We start from the raw sequence: 14,833 nt of genomic DNA on the forward strand, positions 1-14,833 counted from the left end.
ACCTGCAGGCGGCTGGTGAGAGCGGGGCTCGGGAAGACGTACTCGCTGTGTCTTGGAGCATGAAGGCAGACGTGCAGCGTCTCTGCTTTCTCTGTTTGCTTTTCCCCGTCTCCCTTTCCCTAATCAGGACTTAACATCTAGTCGAAATGTGTTGTCTCTGTACACAGTGTAAGATCACTCACCGCCATGCGCGGCTGCGGCTTTTCTCACCTTCTGCAGAGCACGTGCTGCGGGGAGGAAGGCGGGGGGAGGACACCTCCACAACCTGGCAGTCACCACAGCTTCCGTCTTACAGATGAGCAAACCGAGGCAAGAGTAAGAGAGACTCTGGCCATTGACCTGGAACCCTTGACCTTCTCTGCCTTCCCGAGACACTCAGTACTGGGTCAAGGGCGTCCTCAGGCCTCCAGGCCTCTGGTTCTCCCGTTTTAGGGATGCCTGGCTCGGCAGCTACCTCCTCTACTCTGGACAGGGCCCGCGGGACAGGGGATGCCCTCTCCCAGTCCTCGCCCATCGGCAGTCTCTTGTTCCCCTCCCTCCCTGCCCCAGTCGCTATGGGAGCCTCTCCATCTACCCCTTCCAGAACGACCGCCCGTGGGTGTCTCCTGCGTCATCTCAGTTCTCCGGGCCTCCATTCAGAAGTCCGTCCTTAGAGGCTTACCTTTTACTGAAATATGCTTGGGCTCCATACAAATTAGACAAGGGCTCCCAATGGCCCAAAAACGGCACTTTTGATTTCAGTATAAACTTAGACAACTTTTGCCACCGCCATGGGAAGCGGTCTGGTTCAGGCTTCCGTCACTCTTCAAAGCTGCTGTTCGCTCTGCTGGTCCCGCTCCCCTTTAGCTCCAAACCCGACTCTCCCCTGACACCCTCCCCATGGCCCCGGCTGACACCACCTCTTCCTCTGACCCGCCGATTTTCCTCCTCCTCGACTGCATCGTGATCCCCCCCCGACATGACCCCCCAGCCCTATCCCTTTCTCCCCTCCAGCCTCCCGCTTCTGACTCTGAGTTCTCCCATCTCCACCCTTCACTCCTTCTCCAGCACAAAATACCCAGCAACCAGCTACCTGGCTTCCCTTCGGGGAGGGAGCAGGGGCTGAAGGAACTGTCCATGTCCACAGCCCCTTCTCCCACTGCGATCTCTCTCAGATTGAAAACCATCTTGGGGCATTCTCCTCCGATCCTGATACTTAAAGAATTTCAACATCATCTTATAAACCCAGTCTTATGATCCACACTTGGTGATGTAGGGTCGTGGGGTGTCCCTTATGCTGTGCTCAGGTGCACGATCCAAGAGGCAGAGAGACAGGACACTGAAGAACTGGTGAAGAGCATCTGGATTTGGGGGGACCACATCGCCTGTGAGCAGAGATCAGCGGCCCCCAAATGCCCAGAAGCATCTGCATTTATTAGGTACAAGCAGGGGGCAGGGTCGTGAGTGACGTCATCATCTATAGGCTTAGTGATAGGGCATACATAATCATGTGAGTTACAAGTGAGGGAACCACCCCATTAGGTCACCTGGGCAGAGAGGTGGGCCGTGCGCAGCAGGGGGCCGTGCCATGCACAGTACTAGAGGGTCGTGTACAGAAAAGGGGTCCACCCCCATCAGGTCACTGTGGCAAGGAGGTGCGCTGTGTGCAGCAGGTGTCCTGCGCAACACTTCTTATCTGGGGGCTGGAGACTTCAAAGGGTTTCTAATAGAAGGATACTGTAAGCCATCGCAGTGGGAGCCGGCAGACTTGTGCTCTGAAGATATTTATGGGAGGATGATTTGAGCTGGCACAGAAGTGAGAAAAGACTCACAGGGTGTACAGCCGCCGTGACTGGTCACACCAGAGGGTTCCTCTCCCTCGGTTCCTTCCAGGATCTCAGGCCTGAGGCCGACTTTCCACAGGAACTGGATGCAAGGTGCTACAACTTCTTTATCAGGAGGAGCGGCTCCTGCTCCAAGCCTGCCATACAGCGTGTGCCCTTTCAGGCAGGGACGCGGCCGCCTGGGTCTTTGGTTCTCGTCCTGGTCTGGCTGTTTTCCCATGTGCTGCTTCTGTTCCGTGACTGCTCTAGGCATTCCTCCTACTACAGACTACTGTATGGTTATATAGAAGTATACCATAAATCAGCACTAAATGTGTCAGTACAGCTCCGACTACAATACCTGTATGATTCTATAGAAAGATTATATATAGAACTAAGTGTGCTCGATGTAAGTATTAAGTATGATTATATAAACTAGACATAAGTAAGCCGTAAGTGATACTTCAGGCACTAATTCTATAAACTAATATATGATTATATATGAAGGATTATATACAGGAAACAGCTGAGCAGTAACACCATAAACTAAGATATCTCCAGGCTAGTGCCTGGGGCCTGCACAGTTCTCCACCCTCGGTGCCCATGGCGGGCGGTGCCCACAGGCACAATCTTTATATTATCCCCTCTTCCGCCCTCCTCCCGGAAGAGAAGGAGAGAGTGTGGCTCATGATCTCCATCAGCAAGACCCTACTGGGCCTGTCCAAGCCGCTGCCATCCCCTGGGAAGAGCCTTCCTGGGAGGTCCAAGCCACAGACCCCAGCCAGGCAGCCTTACTGCAGGCCTTAGCAAAGCTGCCCAGAAGGCCGTGGATTTTGAAAAGCTGAAAGAAATTCCCCAAAAAGCAGAAGAAAATCCTGCCTAATTCCTTTCCCGCCTTACAAAGGCTCTCCAAAAATAGACTCTCATCGACGCTGCCTCCTCATACCCAATCTACCCTCGACATCCGACCTCACAGCAAGACCTCCTTAACCTGGCTTTCAAAGTCTTCAATAACAGGGATGAGCGGCGTAATGAGATGAAGCCCGAAGAGATCGTGCTGAATACCAGCCTCGAGCTGCGGCTATCCGACAGCCTCGCCATCGTAAGCACGGGCACGAGACCCGAGGGCAGTGGCCCTCCTGGGCCTCGTTTTAAGAATGCCACTGGGCATGGGAAAGCCTAACCCACGAGTGCTGAAAAGTCCCTGCCCAGTCCACCAGCAGACAGGCCACTGGAAGTCTGACTCCTCCCAAAAGATGGACAGAAAAGCCGGCACCTCAGAGCCACCACCCACTCAGCAAGACGAAAGGGAAGAACTGCTTGCGCTCCGGCAGTTCCTCCGCCTAGACCGACGAGGCCAGGGCCCCAGCCCCATCTGCCATCACTGCATCAAAACCCAGGGTAACTCTACACGTAGCAGGCAAGCCGATCTCTTTTTCAATCAATACCACGGCCACCCACTCGGCTTTGCCTGAATTCTCAGGACGCACTCGCCCCTCTCAGGTCTCAGTTGTGGGGGCTGACGGACCCATCTCACACCCACGTGACACCAGACCTTTTAATCGCTCCCTATTCGATATGGTTTTCTCACACCCCTTCCTTATCATCCCATTGCCCTACCCCCATCCTAGGCAGACCTCCTAACCAAATTCAAAGCTTCCATGACCTTCTTCTCTTCCCCACAACTGGAGTCTCCCCTCCTCCTCTCTGCCACCCCGCCAGCCCTCAACCCCTCCTCCCAACATCCACTCCCTACTTCTGCTGTTAATTCATTACTGTGGGACACCACTGCCCCTTCTCTAGCAGCTCACCATGACCCCATCAAAATCCAGCGAAACAGCCATCCAATTTCCTAATGTCTCACAGTATCCCATTTCACTAATGCACCTAAAAGTCTTATCACCCATCGTAAACAGACTCCTCTCACAAGACCACCTTAGGCCAACACGTCCTCCACACGACTCCCCTGTCCTCCCTGTCACATAGTCCAAAATCTCCAGGCTGTCAGTCAGGCGGTCCTTCCCAGGCACCTGGTAGTTCTAACCCCTATAGGCTGCTTTCCCTCATCCCACCAGGCACCATCTGTTACACTGTGACAGGCCTAAAACACGCCTCTTCACCCTGACTCCCAAAATCTCTTTGCTTTCACTTGGACTGACCCTGAAACCCTCCAGTCATGACAACTTCCTTGGACAGCGCCCCCAGGCTCTGGAGATAACCCCCATGTCTTTGGACAACCTGCAGCCCCAGAGCTCACCTCCCGAGCCCCTCCCCTGGCCGGCTCCTTTAGTAGGCAGCTGAGCTCCTCCTCTGTAGCGCCGCCCTGGAGGACTCTGACTCACACTACTGCCCTTCTAAACTTTCTTCTAGTAAAGGATGTAGGGTTTCCCCTCCAAAGCACAGCTCTCCATTCCCACAGCGACGTACTTAGAAGTCCAGCTCTCCCCGGGGCCCGAGCCATGGCCCCAGCACAGGCAGCACTGATGGACGGCCTGCCCCCACCCACCTCTAAGGGTGAAACCCTCTTTCCTAGGACTAGCAGGCTTCTTCAGAATAGAGATTCCCAATTTTGCCCTCCGAGCCCACCCCCTGCATGAAGCAGCCAAAGGCCCCCTCAGTGAGCCCCTAAACCCTTCACACAACATAAGCCCTACCTTCCACAAACTGAAAGCTGCCACCACCCCTGCTCCACCTTTGCCTGTGCAGAGAATGAAGGGCTACCCTCTGCTACCACAGGTACTAGCTAAACAACTAGACACCACCCAGCGTGGCCAACCTGCCTCGGAGCCCTGGCACCTGCCGCCAGCCTAGTCTTAGAAAGCAAAACAGTAACATTCGGTCAAGACGCCGCAGTCCACAGCCTACAGGACCCGCTGTCCTCCGAGCACTGTGCACTCCTTCTCCTTCTCGTACCCAACGCCTCCAGGCCCTCTTTCTTAAAACCCTGAGTTCCGCCTCTCCAGAAGTGCTCCCTCAGTGCTGCGTCTCTACTTCCAGTATTGAGGAAGGAGACCCAGGCATCTGGGCTTCCCTCCCGCTCCGTCATGCACTGTGCATCTCAATAGAAGAGAGAGCAGCCCAGCTGGAGCCTCCTGCATCTCCTTCCTGAAAATAACACGCTTGGTTTTGGGGAAACTCTCCGGAAGACACTGTTTTTACTTAAAAAGAGATCAAGCCAAAACCTTTTCACATGTGAGTCCTAACACTGTAAACTGGACGCTTTCACACGTGATTCCTGAAGCTGTAAACCAAAACCCTTTTCATATGTGATTTCTAAAGCTATAAACCCACGATTCTTCCAAGTTGGTATCAAGGCAGAGCCTTCCTCTGTGAGGGGAGCTGAGCTTTGGACAAACTACCGCTCAGGCTCCCGGCGATGTCCGCGTCCCCCGCCACTCCTGCTGCGGTACGGGCCTCCCCGCCCACGCGCTCCTGCACTGAAATATCACCCACAGCCTCTTTTCCCTCAGACCTCCCCCGAAGCTCTCCCTGATCCTGACAACCAGTTATTTATAGACGGCCTCTCTTCCAAGTCAGCCGACTCCCATAAAATCGCTGGGTATGCAGCGGGGTCTCCCTCGATCGACCCAACCGCTACCCCCGGGGACCTCCTCCCAAAAGGCAGAACTTACAGCTCTCAAATGTCCTGACGTCTCACAGCATGCCATTTCATTAACCCTCTCCAAAGGCAAACAAGTCAACATTTTTACCAACCCCAAATATGCCCATCACATTCCCCATTCACATGCCGCCGTCTGGCAAGAGAGAGGATTTCTTACTGTCAAGGGAACCCCCCTCACTAACGGTCCCTTATCTACCAACTCCTGCTAGCGGCACAGCTCCAGCTAAGGCAGGAGTTAGACACTGCTGAGGACACCACACAGGATCAGAGGCGATCTCAGAAGGAAACAGCCTGGCGATGCAGCAGAAGAAGCCTCCCTTTCTCTGCCCCTGCCGCTCCTCCTCACCCCCACCCTCCAGCGCCAGTACTCTCCCACGGAAAAGCCTCAATGCAGCGACAAGGGGCCTCCCTCCAGGGGAACTGGATAGTCACAGACCGAAAACTCATCCTCCTCCGAGAACAAACCAAAGACATTCTAACCCTCCTCACCAGCCCTTCCATGAGGTGCCCACCCACTGCACCTCCTCCTTCGCCCTTGTCTCTCTTCTCCCACCTACTTACCCACTGAGAGACACAACCTCCAACCGTCACATACGCTCTGCCACTTCCTCTCAAGGGACCCTCCACATCAGCTAAGAGGAACACTCCTGGGGGACGACTGGCAAAGAGAGTTTACCACAGGCCTCCTGCCAAGCGGGCTGAGTTTCTTCTTACTGTTACAAACACCTTCTCCAGGCGGGTGCAAGTGTTTCTCGCCTCCTCTGAGACAGGTGCAGTAGTCTCTCAAATTCTTTTAACAGAAATCATCCCTAGATTTGGTCTCCCGCGCTCCACACGATCAGACGGCGGCCCTCGCTTCATCCCCCAAATCACCCGAAAGGTCTCTCAGCCCCTCAGCGCTCAGTGGCCGCCTCCACATCCACACCGCCCCCAGTCATCAGGAAAAGCTGAAAGGGCAAATGGGATCCTTAAAACTCAGTTAACCAAACTCACTCTTGAAGTCCAGAAACCCTGGACCTCCCTTCTGCGCACGGCCCTAGCCCGCATCAGAGCTAGCCTGAAAGCTTCCTTCCTCAGCCCATTTGAGTTAATGTATGGACACCCTTTCCTTTCACAAAACAGGCCCCCTTCTAACTCTCAGCTAGAAGAATACCTCCCAAAACTTTCCCTCATCCACCTTCTTCTCCATGAACAAGCAGACCAGGCCCTCCCAAAGCCCCATGGAAGCCCCAGCAACCAGACCCTGCTACCAGGAGAACATGTCTTTCTAAAACCTCTTCAACAGCAAGCGGGAAGGTCCCTTTTAAGTGCTTGTCACAACCCCCACCGCAGCTAAACTCTCAGGACATGTCTCTTGGTGCCATCTTTCCAGATTAAAAAGAGCTCCTGAAGCACCCACCGACCCGTCCCCTGCCACCCTCTGCCGATTCTCAGGCACCCTCCTTAGTCCAACCAAACTCCACCTTACAAGAAGTTAGCCCGTCCCCGAAGGAGACCCCTGACAAGTAACTCATTCGTAATCACCTCTGCCCCTGCTCCAGGTGCCAAGGCCCTCACGATGGGGAACAGCCTCTCCCCATAGCATAACAGGTATCAGAAGCCCTCTCCTCTCTCCCCATTCCCACACAAAAAAGGTCTTAACTTCCCTATTCCTCGCTCATCCACGAGGAGACTCTGACTATCCAAGGGACGGGACGCTATCAGCCACCTCACAGCCCCTCTGGAAGAGGTCACCTCCCCATACAGCCCCCACCAACTCCTTCCCCCAGACACGGACTCCGATTCTTCCTCAAGTTCCTAAGTCCTCTAATCGCCAGCCCGACGGCCTCTGCTCCCTCAGAGCCCCTTCTTACTCTACAAGGCTGGACCATCTCTTGTCACTGCGCTCCAACTCTACGCTTCCCAGTGCTGGACCTGCGTTTCCCTTTCCTCTACTGCCTGCTCAGCCACCCCAAATTATCAGCCCGGGGACCACATTCCCGTTCGATTTTCACACACTGTCCAAAAAGGCTCTGCCTTTGAAGACAAAGCCCTCACCCTCACTGGGAACTATCCCGCTGCCCTCGCTCACAGAGCTACCAAACTTCTCTCACATACACTGCCAATTACAACCGCACAAAGCTCCCTCACTCTGCTATCCAAGGTCCCATTCTTAAGTGTCACCTCTTCCAACAGACACACATGCAGGCACCATCCCTCCCTCCACCTGTGGCTCAACTAAAACCATCTCCCATCCCTCACCCGGGGTAATTATTCAGTCTTCCCTGAAGCTAACGGCCTCTTCACCCAGCCCCTCCGCATTATCTCCCTCCCTGCCTCTCCGACATGGAAACCCCTTCCCCAGACAGGAGTTCTCGAAGGGGTCTCTCTCTCCTCCTCACTCTGAGTTGCTGAAGCTGATCCTAGTCTCTCTAAATGAGGAAACTAGGCACTCCAACACCTAGTCTCAATCCACTCGTCTGTCTGCATTAACAAGGCAGGCATATTCTTCCTCTGTGGGTCCACAGCCCACTTTGTCTCCCACCCACTGGACAGGTACTTGCACCCTAGTCTACCTTGCCCCCCACGTTAGGCTTGTCCTCCAAACCAAGAACTCCCTGTCCCTGCTACGTTACATGCCTGCCCAAAAAGACCAATACTGTCCATTCCCTTATTACCAGCCCTCGGAGTCACCACCAGTGTCGGGTTAGGAGCCGGAAGCCTGAGAACCTCGTTATCACATTTCCAGTCACTCTCTGGAGACTTCCAATCGTCACTAGAAGAAACAGACTCTATCACTCACCTCCAAAACCAACTAGACTCTTTATAGCAGGATTCCCCATACAAAACTGCCGAGGTCTAGACCTCCTCGCTGCTGAAAAAGGTTTATGTCTATTTTTAAATTAACAATGCTGATTCTACCTCAATGAATCAGGGCTAGTACAGGACGCTGTGAAAAACTCAGTGACCAAGCACAAAAACTTAGTCACTCCACCTGCCGCCGGCGGTTCCGAACTCCTGGGCGCCCTGGCTACTGTCCCTCGTAGGCCCCGCCAGAACCCCGTCCTCCTTCTAGCATTTGGTCCCTGCCTCTCGCCACTCCTCACCCAGTTTTTACAGGACCGTGTTAAAGCTTTCACCCATGGGGCAATACAAGATATGAAGCCGCTCCAAGGACACCAACAGCTCCCGGAACGACAAGCCCTGCAATCTAGCCTCCCAAACAAACGCCGAGAAGCAGCCCCTCTCCCATTACCTATTAAAAGGCAGCTGAGCCCCCACTCTGATTGCTCTGCAGCTGCATTCCTCTCTCGGCGCCACAGCAAAGCTGCCGGACCTGCTACGATTGAGCAAAGCCTGAATGCAGCCACCTGGGGGCCTGGGGCGGCCCTGGAAAAACAAACCTTCATTCGAATTCCTGTTTACACATCCTGGTTTTTTTTTAAACTGCCGCCACAAAAGTCACAGAATAATGTAAGTCTCTCAAAAGCTGAAAAACGACCTCCGTACCTGTTACAAGCGGATAGATTCAGTCGGTCCTGAAACTCCCTGACGCCCCCTCTAACCCCGTATACACCCCTCGTTCTGTAAGCTCGGGGCTGCCTCCTGTGACGGTTACGGGGCAGCCCGGCAGGTGAATAAAACTCGCTTACCTGACTTGGGTCAAGTCCCCTTTGTCTCGGCTAATCTTAACCGTACTTGCCCTGTAAGGGGCTTCCGTGACACACCCGCGGGGCTCCAAACCTGGCGCGGACCCCAATCCCGCCCCACCTGCGCGCCCGCGGTGACGCCCCCGCCCACGCCCGATCCCGGCACCGCCCCCGGCACCGCCCCGCGACTGGCACCGCCCCCGGCACCGCCCCCTCTACCGCCCACGCCCCCGGTACCACCCCCGGCACCGCCCACGCCCGATCCCGGCACCGCCCCCGGCACCGCCCCGCGACTGGCACCGCCCCCGGCACCGCCCCCTCTACCGCCCACGCCCCCGGCACCGCCCCCGGCACCGCCCCCTCTACCGCCCACGCCCCCCGGTACCACCCCCGGCACCGCCCACGCCCGATCCCGGCACCGCCTCCGGCACCACCCACGCCCCGCCCCCGGCACCGCCCCCGGCACCACCCACGCCCCGCCCCCGGCCCCGTCCTCGACTCCGCTTCGGGCTCCAGGTCTGTGCGCCCCGATTCTCCACCAGCGCCCCTTCCTGGGCAAAGCCCTGCTGCGGTCCTCCCGGTGGGCACGAGGTGGTCCGGGGCGGAGTGACGGCCCCGCCCTTCCCTCTGCCCGCGGGCGTCGCAGTCGGTGGGGCAGGATGAGCTCCGGGGCCGCCCCGCGGCTGCTGCGGCTCCAGCGACACCTGGGCCCCCAGGAGGTTAGGGGGCCAGGCCTGGACATGCGGGGCCTCTGTCCCCTCAGCTGCCTAGGGCGGGGCTGAGCGTCGAGGACCCAGGAAAGGGGGCGGAGGAGAGAGCCCAGAGACCGGAGTGCCTGGGGGACGATGGCCCTTTCCTGGGGGGCGTGGGCGGGAGACTGGGTCCCCAGTGGGGCGGGGGAGCGGGGGAGCGGGGGGCTTGGCCGGGAAGGGTCGGGAGGCACCGGTCCGCTGTTTACGTTTGGAGCCTCTTCAGCTGACTAGGCAGTTCCAGTAACCCTTGCCCCGGTCCCCTGGGCACTGGGAGGACTGTCCAGAGAGTTGTTTACACCTTCCAGCTGGTGTGGACGCAGGATTGGGGCGGGTGGGCACAGGGCCCCAGAGGCTCACCCTGGCCTCCTTCTCCTGGCCTAGGGCAGCAGCATGGAGCCTCTGGGCAGCCCACTGACCACCCATGTGCTGGATACCGCCTCCGGGGTCCCAGCCAGGGGCCTCTGCCTCTGCTTGTCCCGGCTGGAGGACCACAGCCAGCAGTGGATGGAGCTGAGGACTAGGTAGGCGGGAGACGCTGGGAGGGGGGTCCTGTCCTGAGACAGACGGCAGGGGCTAGGGAGCCAGGCAGTGAGGCTGGAGAGCAGGGCTGACCGCTGCTGACCCTCCACTCAGCCCAGGGTGCGGGGAGGGGCGGGGGCCTCTCTGAAAATACGGAGATGAGGAGGTGCGGTTTCCTCCCACCTCCAACCTCAGGCCACTGAGCACCTGATGGGGTGGGAGTGTTTCTGCCTGTTCCTGGCAGCTGTGGGAGCGGGGGCGGGGAGGGGGTTAGGTGAGCCCTGAGGGGAAGACCTCACTGTCTCTGAGATCACAGGTAGCCCTGTGCCAGGCAGTAGCTGGACACTCTGCTCTTTCCATTCTCCATACACCCTGAGGCCAGCACCACGATTACTCCTACAGCAAGCCCAGGTCCGTGCTGGGATTGCCGGGCAATTCCCAGGTGGGTGTCACACCCACCTCCCCAGGCCTTATGGCCCCTGCGTGGGAAGCAGACCCCTCTCTTCCAGCCAGAAGGGCAGGGCTGGGCCCACAGGATCAGGGTGTGACGGTGCCGCTCCTACATCCTCATTTGACCCTTCACAAAAGCTGAGGCATTAATTCCTCCAGGTCCCACCTGAGGGTTAGGAGAGCACCATGTGGCCTACGGGTCTCATGGGGGTTCCCCACATACACTCGTGCTATACTTTTTTTTTTTAGACGTAGTCTTGCTGTTACCCAGGCTGGAGCGCAGTGGCGAAATCTCAACTCACTGCAGCCTCCACCCCACAGGTTCAAGCATTTCTCTGCCTCAGCCTCTCTAGTAGCTGGGATTGCAGGCAAGGACCACCACACCTGGCTGATTTGTTTGTATTTTTAGCAGAGACGGGGTTTCGCAGTGTTGGTCAGGATGGTCTTGAACTCCTGACATCATGGCCTCCCAAAGTGCTGGGATTAAAGGCGGGAGCCACTGCACCCAGCCTGTTCTTTCCAATCACAGCAGAAGCACACACTTTAAAGACCAGCTGGCAAGAACGATGTGAGGTTTTCCGGAGGTGACTGTGGGCAGAACCACAGGCATTGAGGACCCTGACAGGGTACCAGGGCACACGACATGTTTGCTCCGTGCAGTGGACAGGCCCGCCCTGTGGTGAGAGTTTGGTAGTTACTGACCCAGAAACCCACAGCTTATAAAATAATACCAATAGTATAATCCATTTGATGAGTTATTTTGTTTGTCAACAAATATGCATAGAGAAAATCTGGAAAAATACATGCCAGCTCTAAGGTGGTTACTGCTCATGGAGTAAATTATGGGAGCCTTTTCCCTTTTTCTTCTCTGTGTTGATTCCCTAAAGACAGTGCTGTGGGTCCCACTGTGTCTGCTCACCCAAGTCTGACAGGTGGGGTGCAGACCCAGGAAAGCTGGGGTGGGGAGCTCCTCATCTCCCGCTCTGCACCCTCATCCTCTCCCCAGCTACACAGACCCAGATGGCCGCTGCCCTGGACTCCTGACGCGGGACCAGATGAAGGCAGGCACCTACAAGCTCACCTTCGACACTGCGGCCTACTGGAGGAGGAGGGGGCAGGAAAGCTTCTACCCATATGTGGAGGTGAGCGCCCCGGTGCGCTGGAGGGGCTGAGATCTGTGACTCGCTGGGATCGGCATCATTTAGGCAGTGGGCAGACTGGTCCTGGGTTGTGGCAGGTGGGTGAGCTCACTTGCTTTGAGCTCCCAGAAGAAAGGTTTCCAGGCAGCAAGACTCTCTGGAACACACCCATCGCTGACCTGCCCACGGTCAGGCTTTTTGGGGAGACTGGGCCAGGGGTGACTCATCCCCTCTGTTGATAGAGGTTTTCATCCGAGCCAACTCCAGCTCTGTGCCTGACCTCACTGCCTCACCCTGCACTGCAGCCGCACAGAAGCATGTGCACTGTCAGGCTGTGGCTGAGCTCAGGGCCGTGGCTTCTGAGCAATGTCCCTCTGGTGGGGAGGGTTCACTCCATCCCGGACCCTCAGTCTGGGCTGCTGAGCTCTCCCAGGCACGCTGGGGCTAGACGACCAGTTTGCTGCCACCCCCTCACCCTCTCTCCGGCCTTCTCTCCATCTCAGGTTGTTTTCACCATCCCCAGCGAGGCCCAGAAGTTCCACGTGCCCCTGCTGCTGAGCCCCTGGTCCTACACCACCTACCGAGGGAGCTAGAGCCAGGCCCGGCAGCAGGAGGCCACCTGCCCCTTCCCGCACGCGGGCCGTGACCCTCACCCTCAACAGGGAGCACCAGGGTCACCCGCTTCCTAGGGAAGTCCTGGAGATTCCCAGTGGGCAGCTGTGACTCAGGCATCAATAAAGTCACTGCCAGCACCCGCAAAGCCGTCCAGTGGTTGGGACAATGGCGTGAAGACAGGCAGCACAGTGCCCAGCTCCAGGGGAGCGCAGGGCCCTCTGAGAAGGTCCTGCTGTCTGTGGTTGGAGGTGACCAGGGAGCAGGCCCCGGCACAGGCTGGACATGCACCCAGAGGAGGAAGTGGCGGGGACGCCACGGGTGAGGGTCCTGCAGGTGGTTCCATCCACGGAGCCAGGCGAGAGGATGGAAGGACACGTGGAAAGTTTTCATTTGCTGATGATAAAACCTAAAACACTTGCTGTCCTTGGTGTGAAAGGGGGTGTCATCCAGAGAGAGTTCCTAGGCTGGCTCTGGGGGCCGTGCCCCCCCAGAGGGGCAGCTACGTGGGGGTGCCCACCAGTCCCGCAGGGCCCTGGCCTAGCGTCTGCCCGATCACAGCTGTCTCCAAGGGCTTGAAGCCCACGTTGTCCAGAGGGATCCCGAAGGCCAACAGCTTCGCCTCGTACGTGCGCAGCAGGTCATTGTGGGCCTGTGGGGACAGGGCAGCGTTAGGGAGCTCAGGGTCCCCGCGCCCAGGCCCACCAGAACTGAGGGTCCCCGCGCCCAGGCCCACCAGAGCTCAGGGTCCCCGCGCCCAGGCCCACCAGAGCTCAGGGTCCCTGCGCCCAGGCCCACCAGAGCTGAGTGCAGCTCCGTGGAGGGACAAGCATCGTGAGCATCACGGTGTAAAAGGATAGAGCCAAAGGCCTATCAGTCATTTCCTGTGTGGGAGACATCATCCAGGTCAGGTATCGCAGCAGGGAGGGGCCGTCACTATTCCCATTCCACAGATGAGGAGACAGAGGCAGAGGGCAGAGACACTCGGGGCACAGCTGCTCTGGCCCTGGGTGGATGCTCCTCCCTCGGGTTCTTCACGCCCTCCCTACCCAGGGGAAGGGGCCGACCAGGGAAGGGCCCAGGTGCCCCCACACCCATCCCAGCAGAGACATGGTCTAGATGACAGAGCTGTGCCCCAAACCAACAGAACCCAGCTGCCCTCAGCCACGACTGCACCCTCACGTGGGGACAGTGATGACTGCCTTGTCAAACGAGGTACAGAGTGGGCCCCGGCGGGGTCCCCAGAGAGCATCTGCATTTAGAACAGGCTGGCGCCGAGGGTGTCTCTGAGGGAGGGCAGCGCACGTCGCACCTTACAGACCCGGGCCAGCTCATACTGCAGGTCCTTGATGGTGCTGTTCTTCGATTCCAGAACATCCTGAGGAGAGAGAGGTGAGAGTCTGAGACTCATCTTTTGACTGAGGCAATGGGGGTGGCCTGGGGGCTCCAGGCTCTCCTCAGAGACCCGGGGAGTAACAGCCTGGTTCGACGATGCCTCCATCCACACAGGGTTTTCAGCAGAAAAAGGTCTCCAAGGGTTGAGAGAAAACACGGAAGGAGCAGAGAACAGGGAGCCACACGTCTCCATAAAGAAATGGTCCAGGCCAGGCGAGGCAGCCCATGCCTGTGATCTCAGCAGTCTGGGAGGCCAAGACGGTAGATCATTTGAGGTCAGGAGTCCAAGACCAGCCTGGCCAACACGGCCAAACCGCCCCCCGCCTTTTTTTTTTTTTTTTTTTTTTAATAAAGACAGGGTTTCACCATGTTGGCCAGAATGGTCTTGAACTCCTGACTGCAAGTGATCTGCCCGCCTTGGCCTCCCAAAATGCTGAGATTACAGGCGTGAGCCGCCACGCCCAGCCAAAACCCCTTCTTTACTAGAAATACAAAAATTAGCCAGGCGTGCTGGCTCACACCTATAATCCCACCACTTTGGAAGGCCAAGGCGGGCAGATCACTTGCAGTCAGGAGTTTGAGACCAGCCTGGCCAATGTGGTGAAACCCTGTCTCTACTAAAAATACAAAAATTAGCCAGGTGTGGTGGCTCACACCTGTGTAATCCCAGCCACTTGGGAGTCCGAGGCACAAGAATCGCTTGAACCTGGGAAACAGAGGTTGCAGTGAGCTGAGATTGCACCACTGCACTCCAGCCTGGGTGACAGAGCAAGACACAGTCTCAAAAAAAAAAGAACAGTCCAAACCCACAAGAAATGCAGATGAGGTGGCGGCAGGCGGCGTGCGGCCGCACACGGAGACTGTGCACTGAACACTCCTCACACACCGCTTGCATGTCTCGAAGCTTGTGAAT

General features: G+C 57.1%; 2 protein-coding genes across 3 annotated transcripts in view; one reads left to right on the plus strand and one right to left on the minus strand.

The window, feature by feature from the left end:
* Positions 1-9,712: 9,712 nt before the first annotated feature.
* On the plus strand, positions 9,713-12,673 carry LOC105726520 (5-hydroxyisourate hydrolase-like). Its single transcript, XM_012465995.2, has 4 exons — positions 9,713-9,772; positions 10,187-10,326; positions 11,781-11,916; positions 12,417-12,673. The coding sequence occupies exons 1-4, from the start codon at positions 9,713-9,715 to the stop codon at positions 12,504-12,506; spliced, it is 426 nt and encodes a 141-aa protein (XP_012321418.1). The 3' UTR covers positions 12,507-12,673.
* GAS8 (growth arrest specific 8) overlaps positions 11,517-14,833 on the minus strand; it is an 81,788-nt gene continuing 78,471 nt past the window's right edge. The window contains exons 23-25 of one of the 2 annotated variants that reach the window (XM_064369900.1): positions 13,838-13,903; positions 13,324-13,409; positions 11,517-13,177 (exon numbers count right to left, since the gene is read on the minus strand). In XM_064369900.1, the coding sequence (XP_064225970.1) occupies positions 13,081-13,177; positions 13,324-13,409; positions 13,838-13,903 (249 nt within the window). In that variant the 3' untranslated portion in view covers positions 11,517-13,080. The remainder of the gene's footprint in view (positions 13,178-13,323; positions 13,410-13,837; positions 13,904-14,833) is intronic. The other variant, XM_064369902.1, reaches the window with a different exon arrangement.

Source organism: Aotus nancymaae, unplaced genomic scaffold, assembly GCF_030222135.1.
Source record: "Aotus nancymaae isolate 86718 unplaced genomic scaffold, 86718_ANA_hifiasm-v0.15.2.pri h1tg000095l, whole genome shotgun sequence".
NCBI lineage: Eukaryota > Metazoa > Chordata > Mammalia > Primates > Aotidae > Aotus > Aotus nancymaae.